The 19458-nt window shown below is 45.9% G+C and overlaps 1 protein-coding gene and 2 long non-coding RNA genes across 10 annotated transcripts in view; 1 reads left to right on the plus strand and 2 right to left on the minus strand.

Annotated features, from left to right (window-relative positions):
• LOC143442708 (uncharacterized) overlaps positions 1–17264 on the minus strand; it is a 34155-nt gene extending 16891 nt beyond the window's left edge. For both annotated transcript variants that reach the window (XR_013111110.1, XR_013111109.1), the window contains exons 1-2: positions 14818–17264; positions 13891–14002 (exon numbers count right to left, since the gene is read on the minus strand). This is a non-coding gene — a long non-coding RNA (uncharacterized LOC143442708). The remainder of the gene's footprint in view (positions 1–13890; positions 14003–14817) is intronic.
• On the minus strand, positions 7043–8372 carry LOC143442709 (uncharacterized). The gene is made up of 2 exons (XR_013111111.1): positions 8340–8372; positions 7043–7846 (listed from the first exon to the last, which is right to left on the minus strand). It is a non-coding gene; the product is annotated as an uncharacterized LOC143442709 (long non-coding RNA).
• A 273-nt stretch (positions 17265–17537) lies between the features above and the next one.
• Msi2 (musashi RNA binding protein 2) overlaps positions 17538–19458 on the plus strand; it is a 371373-nt gene continuing 369452 nt past the window's right edge. For 6 of the 7 annotated variants that reach the window (XM_034504707.2, XM_034504708.2, XM_034504711.2 and 3 more), the window contains exons 1-4: positions 17590–17698; positions 17982–18022; positions 18354–18435; positions 19124–19208. In XM_034504707.2, the coding sequence (XP_034360598.1) occupies positions 17637–17698; positions 17982–18022; positions 18354–18435; positions 19124–19208 (270 nt within the window). In that variant the 5' untranslated portion in view covers positions 17590–17636. Of the gene's footprint in view, positions 17699–17981; positions 18023–18353; positions 18436–19123; positions 19209–19458 lie in introns of all 7 variants that reach the window. The other variant, XM_034504709.2, reaches the window with a different exon arrangement.

A 19458-nucleotide genomic window follows, 5' to 3' on the forward strand; every position in this document is an offset into this window, starting at 1 on the left:
ATGTGCCAGGGTGGGGTGATACACAAGAGGGGTCTCTCCTCCTTATCAGAAGGTGGGGGGATTTGGGAGGAGCTTTAGGAGAGATGACAAGGAGGGGGGTTGCGATTGGTATGTAAAATGAATAAATAAATTAATGAGGAAAAAAGACGTGTCGCCATGCCTAGCTTTTTTTTTTTTTTTTTTTTTTTTTTTTTTTTTGTTCTGTGGATATGGGTGTGAGAGACTGTAGGTGCCCACGGAGTTGGAAGAGGGCACTAAGGCCTCCATAGCTTTCTTTAAAGGCAATTGTGAGCCACCCTACACGAGTGCTGGCAAGTGACCTTCAGTCCTCTTCACGAGCAGTAAGTACTCTTAACAACCAAGCCACCTCTCCAGGCCCCACCCCAACCCTCTTCTAAAGATAGAGTTTCACTACATAGCCCATGAGGGCCAAGGACTCAATATCTAAATAGGGTTGGCTTTGAACTTATGACCCTCCTGCTTCAGCCTGCTGAGCACTGGGATCACAAGAGTAAACCACCCTGCCCAGCTCTAGAACTGTGTTCGTCGTTGTTTTTCAGAGCAATGGAACCAGCAGGATGGATAAATAAATAGTGCATGCATGCATGCATACATACATACATACATACACACACAATACACATACACATGAAAGATACATGCATATACACAGATGATACTACATGCACACATAAAAGATGGAAGATGGATGGGTGGATAGATGATTGATAGATAGATGATAGATAGAGATAGATGATAGGAAAGGATTTAAGGGTACACTTAAAATCAGAGAAGCTGGGGTATCTCACAAGGAGCCATGCACTAAAGACCCGGGGTGTTGAGTGTGTCCCTCAGTGCAAGTCTGAATGCCTCTAAGGTAGAGAAGACAAGAATGTAGCCCTCCATCTGAGGCCACAAGCCTGAGAGCTCATGGGAATGAGGGGCATTATAAGGAATGGAGTGCAAAGGTGGGGAAGCCTGGGATTCTGATGCCCAATATAGCAAAACAAACAAACAAACAACACTAAAACAAAACAAAACCCAAATACACAAAGGTCCATCCCACTCTCAGAGAAAAGAAGGAGTTGCTTTTTGTATCTTGTATCAACTATGCCAAGGTTTTTGTATCTTGTATCAACTATGCCAAAGGTTGCTGTTTCCACCCTGTCAGCTCAGACCCATATTGATGTATCCTAAACAATGTTTTACCTGGCTTCTAAGCATCTTTAGGTCAGTGGAACTGACATATACTCTTATCCACTGTGGGAAGCAAAGGGGACTTCCTGTTTTGCCTAATCAAGTACCTTCTTCTCTCTCACACACATACAATGTGTGTTTACTCTTTTGTCCAGTTCCTAAGGGACCCTGGATTCCTTCCTGTCCTCTTCCATCACTGCCAGGCCACCTGTGGTTTTCCCTGCCTGGTTTGCACCCTGCTTCTAGCCAAGATGTCAACTTGCCCTCCAGGCCTTTACTTACAAAACCATCTTGATTTTGTTCTCGGTCCACGAGTCCAGCTGCAGACTTTAAGGATGGGTTCCGGGGATGGTTCTGGAACTTTCAGTAATACATCACTGTTCTTGTACCCATCTTAGATGCTCCCTGCCTCCAGCCTGATGGAGCTCTCTGGAGTCCCTCACCTGCTATTGTCTATCTGCCTCTGCAAGGCCCTCCTGCTACCACCGCTAACGTAGACTCTCCACCTTCCCTGTGTATATATAACTTGTGTATATAACTGTGGGCTCCTTGTTCCCTGTTCCCTGCCATCCATCCTCTCCATCCAATCTGGGAGCCATCATTGCTGTCACCTGGTCCACCTGTGGTGGTTTTCAGCTTCGGAATAAGTGGCACATCTTTGGCTTCTCATCCACCCACACTAACTAGCACAGTAGTTTTCCAGCGTGAGTGATAACTGGATTGGGTAAAGTCAGGGCTATCTTTCCCTGCGTGCCTAGGAGTAAATTCAATAGCCAGCGCACCTCCATGGCGGGTAGAGGGTAGTCTCAGCTGTCCAGGGGATGGTAACTACCTCCCGTCAACAGCCTGAGAGATCTTGACACATCCTGAAGGTCCATCTCCGCTTCTGCATACCCCGAGTCACTGTGCCCAAGTGCCATGTGTCTGTCTAGTCTGTGACATCTCCTAAAAGTGAGTAGGGATCTGATTCCTGCCCTGCTCCTTGGGTGATGCGCCATCCACTCTCCATGACTCTCTGCTCCCAAGTGCTCTGCAGCCTGATGTTCTGTGAACAAGCACATGCCTGCACCTCTCATCGAGCCTCGTATTCATCTTGGCTATTTCTAAGCACTTAAAATCCACTTTGTGAGCTAATGCTTTCTGAACAATCTTTATCCTAGGTGTGTATAGGGAACAGGGCCAGCAAGGTCGATATTCTGCTTGTGAATGGAAGTGAGAAGCGGCCAGTGAGGGAGGGAACACGAATCAACACCATAATTGCACATCTCGAGAAGTGTGAAGGAGAAAAAGAAAAAAAGAATCAGGATAACGTGATAGGAAATGATCTGAAGTGAGATGGGAAATATTTTCTATTTGGGGGTTAAACTTCTCTTCCCCTGGATTTTACAGACAGTTGCTAAAGACCGGAAACACACTTCCTGTGTCAACACACCTTGTAATTTCAGCGATCATCTCTTGAATATATCCCTTCTCTCGGATGATATTTTAATGTTGGCTTTTCTGAAAATAAAGCTGCCCTTTGGAAGAGTATTAAGGACATTTAAGGCTCATTTGTTCAATAAATACCTGCTGAGCTCCTGCCGCTTTCTAGAATGTTCCAGGCATCGGAAGTGCATCATAATTCTCTTTTTTGAGGAAGGATAGGATGGGTGGCACAGGAAAAGCTAACCAAGGTCACATAAGGCAAGGGGCTGTGCAGTGCAAAGCGACTGGGGTTATGTGCTCCGTATCCTGTGAGGTCCACTCTGGCTACCATGATGGATCAGGTGATACAGGAAAGACTGAATCCACATATGGACCTTTGTGAAACCCTAACCTATGAAAGAAACTAGCACACAAAAGATACACAGGGTATACTGGGAGCTGGAGCTAGCATCTCAGGGGCAGAGTGCTTAACGCATTTACAGGCCCGAGGTTTACTCTTCAGTACCGAGCCCAAAAGATAACATTAAGACACTGACTCAGGGATGTGCAACATTTAGGTTCAAGACTAGGCTGGTCACATCCAGAAGCTGATGAGGGTCTCAGGTGCAGAGCGAGGACTCTGAGAGAATGTACCAGCCAGGACCATTTAATTTAATTCCTTTCAACTGGCTCCAGTCACTAGTTTGGTTAATAGAAAGGTTTAACCACAAGTAATCCACATGCCTTTACTTACTTGCCTGTACCCATTCACCCCCGCAAAGAGGAGCAGGAAGAAAGAAACCAAATCCAGATCTGGCACGGCTGTCTTCTCCATCATGATTTCTCTGTATCAGTCTTTCTTACATGAATATAGTATGAATATACACGAACCAACCAGACACAAGCCTACTGATTAAAAAACGACTGAGGAAAAAACAGTGCATGTTGGCTCTGGGATGCTAGCAGGGTGAAGAGTGATATTAATCCCATTGGACAATAACAAAATGGGAGCAAACACCAAGGATATGAAGACAAGAAATGTGTCCGATGGGGACTCCTGGGAGAGGAAACCGCCCATGAGCAAGGTGGAGGAGCCAACAGGACGTCGCCACACCTGCATCACAGAGATTACATCCTCTTTGTTCCCCCCCCCCCCCCCCCCCGCCTGTCTGTGTGACTATAAGGAAATGTCACCCAGGACCAGAGCCACTGGGCATTGAAATGCCACTCTATCTGCTTTCCTCGTTTGCACAAGTCACGCCATGGGTTTCCACTATTCTCTAGAGGTCATAAAGGTGCTAGACTTAATATCGACGTGGGCTCCAACAGATTTGTTAGCTGTTTGAGCTTTTGTAATGTGTAGCAATATTCTGGGTGTGTAATAGGTGCCTACTAAATGCATTCTTCCAAGCTGGGCCTGGTGGTACACGTCTTTAGTTCCAGTACTTTGGAGGCAGAGACAGGTGGATCTTTGAGTCTGAGGACCAGCCTGGTCTACAAAGCAAGTTCCAGCAGAGCCAGGGTTACACAGAAAAACTTTGTCTTGAAAAAAAAAAATCAACCAATCATCAACACTTCCACAAACTTTCTAAATGAAATCGGTTTCTGCTTTCATTAGTTTTCTGAAGGGTTTTGTTTTGTTTGTGGTGCTACGAATTGAACCCAGGGCCTGTAAACACTCTACCACTGAACTATACCCTGAGACTTGAGGACAGGATCCTCCTCCTGCCTTAGCTATCAGCATGTCAGGATTACAGACATGCAGCACCCGACCAGTGCTATCTTTATGAAAACTCTTGACCGCTGTGGATGAAATCTCCAATCTCTATGTGCTGGCTAATTTTATGCCAACTTGATACAAGCTAGGGAACTTTGAGTGAGGGGAACCCCAATTAAGAGAATGCTTCCATAAGATTGGGGTGTATATAAGCCAGTGGAGCATTTCCTTGATTAGTGATTGATGGAGGAGGGTCCAGCCCATTGTGGGCGGTGTCATCCTTAGGCTAGTGGTCCTGGAGTCTGTAAGAAAGCAGGCTGAGTAAGCCATGAGGAGCAAGTCAGTAAGCAGCACCTCTCCGTGGCTTCTGCATCAGCTCCTGCCTCCAGGTTCATGCCCTGCTTGAGTTCCTGTCCCAATTTCCCTCAGTGATGGACTGTCACCTTTCAGTGTAAGCTTTTCCTCCCCGAGTTGCTTTGGTTACTGAATTTCATCACAGCAAGTCACCCCAACTAGGACAGTTTCCCTCTAGAGGATGGACTGGTAATGCTTTGCCCTTCTGCCCTTCTCAATGATGTAGTCATCTTTTTAAAAGTTTATTTTGTATGTTGTGTGTATGTGTCTGAGTGTAGTATACATGTGCATCGAGCGCCTGAGGGGGATGCTGGGAACTGAACCCAGGGCCTCTGTAAGAGCACCAAGTATTCTTAACTGCTGGGTCGTGGTTCCAGTCAGGGCACATCCCCCCCCCCAATTTCCTGATAACATCTAACACTGGTAGCTACTTCTGTTGTCTTTTGTAACCTTGACTTTTCCTGGTTCTAATCTCTCTCCCTCTTCTCTCTCTGTATCTCTCTCTGTGTATCTCTCTCTCTCTCTCTGTCTCTCTCTCTCTGTCTGTCTGTCTCTCTCTCTCTCTCTCTCTGTGTGTGTGTGTGTGTGTGTGTGTGTGTATGTGTGTGCTATATGTGGTGTTTGCCTGTATGCATATACGGTGATGGGCACAGGACAACATCAGGTGTCCTGCTCTGTCCCTCTCCATTTACCCCCATGAAACAGGGTCTCACATTGAGCTTGGAGCTAAGCTGACAGCCAACCAACTCCAAATATTCTCCCATTTCCACTGCCCCAGCGAGTGCGTGTAATCATGACAACTTCTTACATGGATGCTGAGCATTCGAACTAAGGTTCTCATGCTTGTGTGGCAAAGCACTCAGTCACTAAGCCGTCTTCCCAGCCTGTGGCTCTAATATTTTTCTCATTCCTGGGTTCTCCTCTCTCACACCCAGTGATTCCTTTTCCTCCTGGATTTGCAAATGCCTATACCACGAAAGCTCTGGTTTTCTCTATCACTCTTTTAAGACATTAATTGTGTGACAGTTCAAACCAACACACATGCCCATCCTTGTCTGTCATACTGGATGCAAAGTGCCTGCTTGTGGGCTTGTCTGTCCTGATTGGACTTTGGGCTCTTCAATGACAACTACAAATGGCATGACTTGTCTTCATGTCTCCTCTGCCTGGTACCCAGCTGGATCCCTCCATAGATGATCTGCACACACTGGCTCAAATGAGGAGACAATTCTCCAAATGATGTTGAAGGTAGATTGGGTAATTATTGTCCCTTTATATGGATAGGGGACCCCCTGCCTCTAAAGCTCAAAATACAGAAACATGATTGCGGGTCCTGGCTCTGGAGGCGCCGTGGATTTGGTGCAGAGCCATTCTGATATTGCCCATTGTGAAAGGATTGTGAGGCTTACTGTGGCGTTGTCTAAAGACCAAAGTCCAATCCTTCTCACGATTTGTCTGGAGAGGCTTAAATTTGCCAGCACCTCTTAAAACACAGTCTGCAGGACTGAGCATAAAACTGCGTGTGCCCTGACCTGCTGGCACACACTTGAAATACCGCCTCCATTCTTGCACACTCAGCTATACTATTACTAGAGATGAAGATAGCATTCGGGTTCTCCACAGCCTCCTTGTACTGTGGGTTCACAGTAAGCCTAAGATGGGCTAACCACACCCCCACACCATACACAAACACACACACCACACCACACACACACACACACACACACACACACACACACACACACACACACGGGCCTTTCTAATGAATGCCTTTTGTTAAGCCAGGCCTCCCATCAGCCACTTGGGCAATTGATTTTTTTTCCCCCTTAATGCTTGCAATTATGTGTGACCCACACTAGTAGACACAAAGCTAGGTCCTGCCTTCCTTTCTCACGTGGCATTGGCTGAGCAAATGATGAGGACCTTGAGAGCCTGCCTAGAACCCAGAAATGGGGCCAGCCTCTGTTGAGAGGGCCTCCAGCATCACCCCACCCAGGAAAGTAAGAGGACGGTGACAAAATTAATTTTTTTTGGTTCACTTCAAATTCATGTCACCTTCATTACTACCTGCCTTCGGTGATGGTCCCGTTTCAGTATCGCTCTAATTGTAGCGCTGATTCACAAAGCCTCTGGCTCCTCCTGCCATGGACACAGCACATTTTTATTTGTTATGTCCTCTCCAGGCAGCTTTATTTTTAGCATAAGTGTCTTGCCCAGCAAGCAATTTGCACTGCAGTCTACCCTTTGTTCTCGTTACACCTAATTCTTCTCTCTCACTTCTTTCTCCCTCTCTGTCTCTCTGTGTTAATACCATGATCGCCTAAGCAGATTCGATTCCAATTTATTGGGGAGTTCCCTTCCTTTTAGGTATTTTTTTTTTTTGTTTTTTTGTTTTTTTAATTTTAGCTGATTGGTAATAATTGTGGAAATTGCAGCATGGGCTATTGTGGTGAGTCTTGGCATCAGCTACAGGAAACCTCTAATTTGGGGAGATTTTGATGTCAGAATTTGGTAGCAGGAACTTGAACTCTGTCTGGAATGAGTCTGTAAAGGGAGGAGACAGTCTTTTTTCCCTGCTCCACCAGAAGAGGGAACATACAGTAAAAGGCGCTTCCTCTGAGCACCAGAAGAGGGCGCTCTCACCCACAGTCCTCCAAAGTGCGCGCGTTTCTAATACAAAGTGACAATTTCTCACAAACGTCTGCATAGATTTTGTTGGACTAATCTTCCGGAGATACAAACACATGATGGAATGACACTGTTGCCATGCTGTGTACCGTGGCTATGGCCACCTCCTGTATTGTGTAAAGGGGAACAAAAGTTTAAAAAAAAAACCCTAACGTGTAGTTGTGGGTCTGTGAGCCTGTTGCTGTGGTGGACGCTCAGAGTACGGGCGCTCAGAATGACTACAGAGAATGTTGAAAGGTATCAAGGTACAAGGTATAGTAGTCAGAAAAAGGGTTGGGGGCAGGGGAGACCCTGTACTTCCAACTGTGATATTTAGATTTGTTTGGCAGGGGCCAGCCTTGGCAGAGATGGGGCAAGCGCCAAGGTCAGTGGAGAGGCGTAAGTGAAGGTATTGGTGGCTCATGTCAACCGTTTCCAGGTGGAGTTGAAAGGCAAAGCTATTTTCTTCTGGGAGCCCGGCCCCTTTCATCAAGACTAAGTTGGTGGCTGATTAAAAAAGAAGAAATGGAAGATTAAGTCTGAGAGGCCAGAGGAGAAAATGGTTTCCAGGTGGAAAGTACTGGACAGAACGGTGAACTTGTGCAGTTCCTCTGTGAAGGCTCGACCACCCTCGACCCCCCTCCCTGGCAATGCTGGGCGACAGCCAGGCATAGGCAGCAGAGGGCTTCCTAACTGCCAAGCACGAAGATGTTTAATAAAATATTTACCTCCGTGTATAAGAATAGCGTAGCGATGACAGAAAGGCAGGCAGCAGTTAAACAGTTTAATGGTCACAGGAGAGCAGCCCTGGGGTATTTTCTTTTCTTTTCTTTTTTTTATAAGAACGGAAACTTCCTGTTTAAGTCTTATACCTACCATGCCCTGGAAGCCAGTCTCCTGCCTAAGCTGAGAGGGGGCCAAAGTCAAACTCCCAGGGCACCTCTTAAAACTCTTTAAAGGTGATGTTTTCTGAGGCCTGCCTGAGGCCTGCCCCCATTACCTATGAAGGTCATCCCTCTCCTATCCTGATTCCGGAGTAGCCTTGCTGGGGCACCTTGGCTGCTTGCATTCGGTTTGAGCTGAGAGCTGGAAGAGGCGAAACTCTTTAACCAGAAGGCCAGATTTCCAACTCTGTCCAACGTGAACATGGAAAAGAAAATGAAAAATAGAAAAAAAAAGAAAACCTTTGGCTAAATAGATTTTAGGTGTTCTTGTTTACCCACTAGAAAAGCTTTTGTATTCTCATTCCCAGCTAGGAAAAAACAAAACATGTTCTCTCTCATTGAAGTTAAAATAGGCTTTTGCATATCTCAACATATCAGACAATGTTAGAAGAAAATAATTATAAATAAAGGTGTCAGATCAGTAAGGGCATTTGAAAACATTAATTTTGTTTCATCTCACATCTATCTTTTTGAGTCTTTTTTTTTCTCTCCAGTTCCTTCCTACCTTCAGTGACTTTCCCTTATTACACAGTATCCGAGCAAGGGCTGACTTAGGCTCTCTATGCACATGCTTATTTTCTATTAGAGGAACACAGACCATCCCTGAATTCAAGAGTGGCCTTGGTCGTCATGGTTCCCGGGGAAAGAAACTATTTATTTACTTAAGGAAAATACGAAGGACCCATTACTTTTCAACAGGGAATTTATACTTGGTGAAATTTTCATGAATAAAAACGCATTTCACTAAATGGTTTCTAGTAAAAATACAACTCACTTTTATTTTGGGTGCAAAGTCTGGCATGTCTGTTTTGAAAAAGTAAGGCTTGTGAGACTCCGGGAGGCGGATAAATGAACAGACTCTTTAATAAGCCAGGCGCCCAGCATGGCAGAGAAATGCAATACCAGAAAGTAAACAGAGCATTGTGGGAAAAAGAGCACGTTGAAATTCATCTTGCTTTTCCAATTTGAAAACACGCTCGCGGTTGTTAGCAACTGAGTCAAGACATTTAAATCACATATATACTTTTCTATCTTGACAGCGACCTTTTCTAAGTGTGCAGTAGGGATGAGAAGATGAGCCGAGCCATGCTCCTGAAAGAGCATTTCAGTTAATTGAACGTGAAATGTGTTGCAATCTGACGACATTAATAATACGCAATTGCTGTTCTGTAGCTAATCTGTAGTTCATTGGCTCAGGGTCCAACTAAAGCATTCTACAAATGTTAGCATATGGATCCTGTTGCAAACCTATATACAAAGTAGCTATAGAGAGCGCATCTAGAGGGATCTTTGTATTAGATATCTGGGCTGCGTAACAAATCATTCCAACACGTACTAGTTTCAGTAAATACTAGAGGCTGTGGAGGTGGCTCGGTGGTTAAGAACACTTGCTGCTCTTAGGGAGGATTGGGGTTTGGTTCCCAGTACTGACCTTGTGGGTCACAATATGTATAACTCCAGTTCTAGGGGGCCCAGTACCCTCTTCTGATTCTATGGGTACCAGTCATGCACATGTTACACACACACACACACACACACACACACACACACACACACACACGCAGGAAAAACACTCATACCCATAAGAATAAAAACTTGAACTCTATTTTAAAAAATTTTAGGGGTGTAAAAACTGGGTAGATTAAAAAAAAAAGCCACCTGCCTGCTTGGTAAAATGCTTGCCTATCATGTACAAAGTCCTGGGTTTTATCTCCAGCACGCGATGCTCTGGGCATGGTGGTACACATCTGTAACCCCAACACAGATGGGTGGATGGATGGATGGATGGATGGATGGATGGATGGGTGGATGTTTCTGGATTAAGAACATTTGTTGCTCTTGAAGAGGACCCAAATTAGATCCCAGCACCCAAGCACGGTTGAGTACAATCTCCCGATACACTCTTCTGGCCTCACCTAGCATGCGCACAACCATCCCTATACATACACACAGACACCTTGAAAAAAAAATCGAACTTAATAAAAATACACAAAGTGGAGCTGGAGAGATGGCTCAGTGGTTAAGAGCACTGACTGCTCTTCCAGAGATCCTGAGTTCAATTCCCAGCAACCACATGGTGGCTCACAACCATCTGTAATGGGATCAGATGCCCTCTTCTGGTGTGTCTGAAGACAGTGACAGTGTATTCATGTATATATAATAAATCTTTTTAAAAAATACACAAAGTAAAAAGTAAGAGGAAGAAAAACACAGAAAAGTGCATACCTACAGTGGGGAGCTTTTAATACTTTTTTTTTTTTTTTTGCTGCCTTTGGCAACATACATTTAAAATACAGACAGCAAACTTTGAGAGACTTATGAGAAATTAGCAAGTATGGGCACAGACAATATTTAAAGCTTTAAAAGTATTCATTTTGTATATTATATTTGTTTCGTATATGTTGCACACAAGGGAGCAACACAGTACACAAGAGGAGGTGAGAGGACAACTTTCAGGAGTCCTTTTTTCTCTGTTTGGGCCCTAGAGACTGGACTCGGGGCCTCAGGATTGGCAGTGATCAGTAACTTACTGAGCCATCTTGCCAGACTTCAGTCATAGGGAAAATTTAATGTACTCCTTTAAAAAGTGACATATCAAGTAAACAAAATACTAGCAAGATTATGGCAAGTCTTAATGCAAATAGCAAGTTTGATCTGATCACAGCCATCTAGAAAATTACTTAACAATAAGTGATATACATTCTTTCCCAAAATATACAAAATATTTATAAAATATTGATCATGTACCAAAGCAAGCTTCAATAAGTCACCAAGTTTCTGATGCATGTAGAAACTGCCCTTTTTACAAATTATAATTCAGTCTGGTTAAACATTAATAACAACAGTTTCTAGTGCTTTTCATTTTTAGAAATTCTAATTTGTATTAACCAGATAATCATTTAAAAGCCTATACATCACTGGGCAGTGGTGGTACTTGCCTTTATTCCCAGCACTCGAGAGGTAGAGGCAGGTAGATCTCTGTGAGTTCATGGACAGCCTTGTCTACAGAACAAGTTCCAGAACATCCAGGGCCACACAGATTAAAAAAACACAGAGAAAACATGTCTTGGGGGGGGGGGGAAGCCTATTGGGGAATGCAGTTTGAGTGTAACCTTATAAATCAGAAAACAAAAGTCTAAAATGAATTAGCTAGGTTGTACATTGTGGCACATGGCATATTCTATAATTCTAGAACTTAAGAGGTAAAGATGGGTTCAAGACCAACATGGGCTCCGAGAGACCCTGTCTCAGAAAAACCACACCTACACAAACCATATCAAAAAAGGATGGAAAAACCCATCAAGAAACCAAAAAAGAGTCACCAGAGGCTGGGAATGTAGCACACTGGTAGAGAATTTGACAAGTATGCATGTGTCTTTGTGTTCAATTCTGGGGTGCAGGGAGAAAGGGGGCAAAGTAACAGGATACATTGAAGAGCTAAAAGACCGTAATAATGTTCAGTAGTTACACATATAATCTTAGCACCTGGGAGGCCAACACAGTGAGACATTTTTTAAAAAGACACTGTGCAACACAATATTCTTATTCTTAAATAGCAAGAAGATAAGATAAGCAGGAACAAAAAGAATAAAAAAGAAAAAAGTGTGTTATAAAAACCAAGCCAAAACCCAAAACATGATTTTTTTGAAAACACTTGTAGAATGTAAACTCCAGTTAAAAACCCCCAGACAGGGGCTGGAGAGAGGGTAGCAAATCCTGCTCTATCAAAGCAAATACTGCTCTTATAGAGGAGCCTGGGTCTGGTTCCTAGCACACATTACAACTGTTTATAATATGCACACAGTTTAAACAAAACAAATCAACAACAAAACAACTTAACCTTCCCCCACAGACCTTGGGGGAGCCTCTACAGGCCCTAGGTTTGATCCCCAGCTCCACAAATAGAACAAAGACCAATCCCCACCTCCCTGAGCCCTCCCCACAAAACAACACAGACTTCTGGCCCAATTCATCCATGTAAGGGAAGCTATGTGTAAAATAATACTTGGAATGGAGCAGGTGGGCAGCGTAGATAGGAACAATGGAGTTTAAAGTTTCTCACAGAACTGTCAACTGCATTTTGTTAGTACATTTGAAAACCTAGCCGGCAGCAGGGTGTGGTGGTGCACACTTTTGCTCCTGCACTCGGGTGGTGGTGGTGATGGTAGTGCTGAGACAGAGGCAGGAGGATCTCTGAGTTTGAGTCCAGCTTGTCCTATAGAGCGAGTTCCACAAGGACAGTCATCATGGCTATACAGAGAAACTCTGCTTCAAAAAACCAAAACCAACCAATCAATCAATCAAATGAAAACCAAACCAAGCCAACCAACCAAATAAACAACCAAGGAAGATGGAATGGATAATTTCCTTGAAAAACATAGAAATAGAACACCCGACAAAAATTGTAATTGTAAGGAACTGGAGTCCGCCCTTACAATCAACCTAAGAAATGGCTACCCCAGACTAGTTTACCAGAACATTCTAGAAAACACTTAAGAATAAGTAAGCATCATATTTTTGTTGTTTGTTTGAGACAGAATCTTATTATGTATGTATTCTTGTCTGCTCTGGGATTTACTCTGCAGATAAGGCTAACCCTGAACTTACAGGGATCCTCCTGCCTCTGCCTCCAAATTGCTGGTATGTATCATCAGGCCAGGCCTAATTCCAATCTTTAACACACTGTTTTAGAAAGTGGGAAAAAAAGAAAAGAAAAGAGAATGCAAGTGACATTTAGCATGTTAGGAGACCAATAGAAAGAGACAACAGCGTTAAGGGGAAATTGCAGCCAGTCTGACTTCTGAACATGACCACACAACAGGTCCTGGAGTGAAACTGGACAGCAGCATTCTCTTATTTATCAATCTGTCCCCCACCAAAATTGTTTATTGTCAGCCATAAACTAGCAGGTACTGTATTGGTACAAGGAGAGCGAAAATGGATGGGCGCTCGCGGCCTGGCAGTGATGGATAATAAAGCGAATGATCACACAAGGTACAGTACACGGAGGACCTTCCGGTGGGTTAAGTGTCTATCAAGAGACATCTGACCTGGTTAGAGAAGTGTGGGAAAGCTTTCCAGGCATATAAATGGACCAAGAGTCCTTGTGGGCGGCTGTGGGAGGCTACGGCCTCGGGGGCAAGAGGTCTGCTATACCGTAACAGGAGAGATGGCTTTGATGGTACGTTGGGTATAAATTCTTGCTGATGAAGCCTGACCCTGACAATCTAAATCCAACCTCTGCAGCCTAGGAGAAAGACAGAACAGACTCCTGAAAGTTGCTGTGTGATCACACATGCACACACACACATACATGGAAATAAAACTTTTAAAATTTAAATAACAGTAATAAGAAATAATAGTAATAATAATAATACGGATTTGAGTGAAATTTACGAAGTGGGTTCTACAGACACCCTAGGTGAGCTGCACATGGCAAGGGCAGAGTTCAATTAAGTTGCCTCCAGGCTGGCTGAGGCCATTCACTGGCAAAGGTTCCAAAAAGAAGTTCCAATGTAGGGGAGGATAGTATGTATGGCTTTGGCGGTGTCGTGTCCGGAATACCTTTAGGAAAGGTAAGTGGAGATATATGGAAAAAAAGGATACCGTGCAGAGCCTGGAACTCCGGCAAGGTCAGGGCCGGAGATTTGGATCGGCATCAGCTTGTAGGTGGTATTTAAACCCATCCTGCCAGGAAGGTCATCCAGAGAGGGTGTAGCTGGAAGAGAGCACCAGGCTGAGAAAGCACACCAATATTTAAAGGAAATGTAAAGACGCAGGGAGGACCCAGAGATAGAAAAGGAAAGGTGGGGTAAAATAATTTTTATTGATTTCATATTAAATTTCAAAGTTTGTAGTGAGTTAAAATGTCCTCCAACATAATTATAGGTCATATTTATTTTCATATTGTAAAATGCAAGTTAATCTGTTGAACATTAAAAAAAAATGGATTCCTTTTTGAGAATTTCATATATGAGTACTGTATTTACATAATTTTTTTCTTTCTCTCCTTCCTCCCACTCTTCCCAACCCCCAATACTTTTCAAATATATCTTATTTAATTACTGCTCATATATGTATGTATATATGTATAAGTATGTATGTATATACAAATACTAATAAATAAAGTGTTTGGGAAAAAAAAAAAGAAAAAAGAAAAGAAAAGGAAAGGTGACCAGGGACCAGAGAACCCAGGAGAGTGTGGGCAAGGGCAGAATGGGGTGGGGGCTGAATCCTCGAGGCAGTGAGTTATACAGTACCACCACTGGTACTTTGAGTGAGTGAGCTGGAGAAGAAACACTGAACCATCAACTCTTACTAATATCCTAGTGCAAAGGGCAGCAGGAGGGAGAGGTCTTGTGTTTGTTTTGGACAATGAAACTGTCCCACATGTTTATCATGGTTGTCATCGTACAATCTGTACATTTGTCAAAGCTGAGAATCACAGAGCAGGGGAAGAAGGCCTGTAGTTAAAGTGTTGCTACCCGGGGCATGGTGAGGGCGGTGAGATGGGACAACAAGCCAAAAACCTACCAAAGGCTGGGCATGTGGCTCAGTTGGTGGAACCTCCTTTCTAGCAAGCACGCAGCCTTGGGTTTGATCTCCAGCACTGTAAACCTGGCACAGTGGTACAGAGCTATAATCACAACAGCAGACGCAAGAATATCAGAAGTTCTAGCCCATCCTCCGAAATCTATGGAGTTTGCCCTCAGCCTGGGCCGCATGAGACACCATCTCAACAAAACAACACAATCTGCGAAGGGAAAATAAAACTTGGTGGTGGTGGCATGGCCACTGGCAGTATGATCTCTCGAGCTCTCAAGGCCTGTCTGGGTTCTTGCATTGCAAGACTCCAACTCCAACAATACCAACATAAGTAAAAACAATAGAGTGATGTAGCCTTCCTTCTCCTTTAGTCTTTTCTCAGTCTCTGGCTTGGCCACTGGGGAGCTAGGGGCCCTGCCCCCATCAGGTCTTCCCTCAGCTCACTACTTAACAGTTTGTTCAAGTCTACATCAGGAAGGTAGCTACTCACTTCTGCTAGTGAGGGACAACACAAATAATGCACCTTACAGAGCCCCTCTTAGGGATTAACTGGTTAGGGTGAGAAGGCGGCCCGACAGCCTGGCACCTTTGGGACTCTCATATTCAAGGAAGGAGCAGGGTAAAGAAAGGCCTTTCTAGCTCTGATGGTCTGTGGCTCTGCTGTAAAAATCCAAAATATAATCCAGTTAGCTGTGTTGGCTGTATTTTGTGATTGAGAATAATCGCAAAAAACAAAAACAAAAACAAACCCAAAAAACAAACCAATTACCATCATAATATGCAGCTCTTTAACACATAGGACCCCAGATTGAAAAATCAGTTTGTTTGGTGTTGGGAAACAGCAGGGTTTGTGGTTTGAAGTGCCTTCTAAAATTTATATTCAGTAACAGTTCATAATAAACACAATCCATGTAAGTTGGAAATTTTCAAAAGGGACTTTGACTTTGTTACATTGTTCACTACAAATGCTCCACCCACCAATGCTGTCAGAGAGGCGTTAAACCCAATATAGGGGACAGAGAGACTGACAAGTCTGATCACTCAAAGCTTTGGCTGTGTTGAGATTTTCCAAGTGTCCAAACCCACATTGGACACGGCAGTTTTGGTGTTAAGTGAATTCCATTGTCTCCTAATTTTATGAAAATTAATGAGAAAGTGTTAACTGGGCATCAATGCATGCTTAACATTAATCCGGTTATTTGATGAATCACAACTTTATGTCGCCCCTCATGCCATATTAACTTGGTTTATTGTAATAATTTAAAACAATAAGCATAATTGTATCCGTACTGTTTTAAATACTCCATAAATTGAATACAGCCTGAATCTGGCCAGCCTGGAATATGAAGAGTGTGATTCCTCCGGGAGACTACAGACACCAATCTTTTGGAGTTTACACTTCGCCACGGGAGGAAGGCAATTATTACTAAACACCTACTGTGTGCCAGAATCTGTGAGGCACCTTATAGTTCCAAAAAATAGGGGTAAGGTGATTTGTTATCTCAAAGACCTACCTCAGGTCTCGGGAGATAGAGGGCCATTTCACTCTTGGCACTTTTACTCTCTACAGAGAAGTTCTAGTAACTTTAAACATAATAAATAAATTAGATAACGGATGAATGGTCGAGGGATTTTCTGAAATAAGCACCTATCCTAGCCACCCTCCGGTTGCTCCCAAACTGCCACTCATTCTCCAGGAACACTTGCTTTGAACCCCAATCATTTGACCTTGACCCCTAAACGCCCACTTTATTATATCTTCAAATCCCGGTTTGAGTAAACCCTGAATGAGCGCAAACCCTGTCTGCGTGCTTCCTCGCCCCCTGCTATCTACCGCGTCAGTTTCTCAAAGTTCCGAAATAACCTTCGCGGGCACGGCTCCGTACCTCTGCCGGGGAAGGGCGGGGAGCCGTGCAGGACGTGCCGGTGTGGAGCCGGAGCCAGAGAACTTGCCGCGCGAAGGGAAAATAAAACTTGTGGCTGGTGTTTGTGCAGGAGGGTCTCCTCCATCCGCAAGCCCCCCGATCCCCGGGATCTCGAGGACTGCCCTGGGAGCGCAGGGTGTGGGTGTGCTCCCGGCGTCCTTGACCTAAATTTCCGCGCGGTGGCTGGAAACCGGGGCACAGAGGCAGGGCGGGCGGCCGGTGCCACCTCCGAATCGGGCGCAGGGGCCCGCCAACTTGAATGGGTACTGTGAACTACAGGGGTCCGGGGGGCGCTGCCGCCTCCCAGCCCGGCGAACAGCCCGGGCCGAGCTCCCCGCGCCTCCCCCTCCCCCACACCCAGCCCATGTGATCTGAGCCGACTCGGGGTGCACTTCCCGTCTCCCCGCCCGCTTGGCGTGGGCCCCCCTCGAGTCGCGGGGCTCGCGCGCCGCCCCTGGTGGGTCCCGCTGCCGCGGGGGGCCGAGTGCGTGCGCGCGCGGACAGGCGGGGGACCGAACGGGGTGCGTGACGTCACCGCATTGGTTACACGACGTTCTAGAACTCCGCCCCACGTGCGCGGGGAGGAGGGGGAGGAGGAGGAGGAGATGGGGGTGGGGAGGAGGAGGGGGAGAGGTGGGGATGGGCCGGGGGGGCGGGGACGGGGGGTGTGCGAGGCGGCGGGGCTGAGCTGAGCCGAGCCCACGTGTGACGGGCTCTCGCCGCTGGCCCGGCTCGGCGCTCGCGGAGCTTCGCAGCCGCCGGGCGGGGGGAGGAGGCGGGGGAGGAGGGACGGAGATCTGGGGCTCGGAGCCGGCCGCCGCTGCGCTCCGCTTCGCTGTGGGGCTCGGTGTGTCGGGGGTGGGGGGGCGGGGGGGCTCCGCTATGGAGGCAAATGGGAGCCCAGGCACCTCGGGCAGCGCCAACGACTCCCAGCACGACCCCGGGTAAGTTTCCAGCCGCTGCCCACCGCGCCGCCGCGGGCTCGCTCGGGGCTGTGCGGGCGACCGTGCGGAGCGGGGCATCCGCGCGCCCCCCGCGCCCCCGCGCGCACCCCTGGGGCACTCGCGCACCTTGGGGTGGCGTGGGGCCGCCACCTTCTCCCCCAGCCCACCTCCAGGCTCGCGCTCGCCCGCTCCCCCCCAGCTTTCCTTTTAGCTTTTGTAAGTTACACGTCAAAATGGCCGATCTGACATCGGTGCTCACTTCGGTTATGTTTTCTCCCTCTAGTAAAATGTTTATCGGTGGACTGAGCTGGCAGACCTCACCAGGTAAGGGAGGGAGGGGGGGGACCCAGGCGTCCCCCCCTTCTTGGCTTCTTTATTGCTCTTTGTTATCCCAGTGTAAGAGCCCCCCCTCCCCGCCATTGGCTCCCCACTTCTCCTGTGCAAGGTTATTTTTTTAAATAGCAAATCCTTTCCGAGCCCTCTACGCGACCTCTGTTGCTGAATTTCCCCCGCGTGTGCAAAAATATTGCAAAAACAAAACAGAATAACAACAGAAAACTACTTTTGCTTTTTGTCCTTGATCAAAAAATTTGCATTGCTTTCCCCCCCTCCACACCTTCTCCCACCCCCCATCTCTCTCTTTCTCTCTCTACAGATAGCCTTAGAGACTATTTTAGCAAATTTGGAGAAATTAGAGAATGTATGGTCATGAGAGATCCCACAACGAAACGCTCCAGGTAACGCATTCCCTTCTCGATTTTGCCTTTATTTTAGAACAAAGTTTTAGTTTTATTTTTGGAGGTGTCTTCGGAAGTAGCTAAGCGGATTTAGAATGGGGCTCAGGCGCGTGGCTGGGCTGGAACGTCGCTCCCCCCTCCCATAACCCCAAAGGTTATTGTTAATTAGGGCCGAACTCTGGAATCAGAGACGCCCATCTCTCCCGCTTGAAGTCATTTTCCTGTCGCTTCTTGTTCTCTTGTTTAAAATGACATTCAGTTCATCCACTTTCCACATAGTTTTTTTTTAATTAAAAATTTGAATGTATGCCTTTTTCACACTCCCAAACTCTGAAGTCCCCTCTTTAGGAGGTGAATGAATCTCTTAGTGCCCGTTTTCCTTCGGAATAAAAACAAAGCCTTAAGAAAGGGAAGAGGAGGAGAGGAAACTGAGGCGGCCAGAGTGGAGGCACCAGCGTGTTCCAAGTTACCTCCAGCCGCCCTGCCCCCTCGTCCCGCTTCCCCCACTAACCTTGGTATTTTTTCCTCGCAAGGCAGAGGGCTGTGGACTAGAGGAGAATAGAGGGAGCTGGTGGGAATGGGGGTGCGTGGGGGCAACATTCGCACCCCAGTCTACATATAGGGTCTCCTTGTTGCATTCAGTGGTGTCACATTTTGTTTGTTTTTCTCCCTCTTTGTCTCCTTCCAGAGGCTTCGGTTTCGTCACCTTCGCAGACCCAGCAAGTGTAGATAAAGTATTAGGTCAACCCCACCATGAGTTAGATTCCAAGACGGTAGGTTGCTTTTTTTTTTTTTTTCCTTTTTTTTTTTTTTTTTCTTCAAATAGTTGTTGTTGTTTGCCCCTTTTCAGTACCGGTCTAGGCATTGACAGCCCTGTTTAAAGGGACAGCGCCTTCTTTTGCTTCTATGCTAGAACTGGGTACTTTTAAACAGCTAGCGAGTTGGCTCAGAAGTTTGCTGCGGTGGCTGGTTTTTGGGGGTTTCCTTTTTAGTGTCTGTCCCACTGCAGCTTCAGAGGCTGCC

This window comes from Arvicanthis niloticus, chromosome 6 (genome assembly GCF_011762505.2).
Source record: "Arvicanthis niloticus isolate mArvNil1 chromosome 6, mArvNil1.pat.X, whole genome shotgun sequence".
NCBI classification, from domain to species: domain Eukaryota; kingdom Metazoa; phylum Chordata; class Mammalia; order Rodentia; family Muridae; genus Arvicanthis; species Arvicanthis niloticus.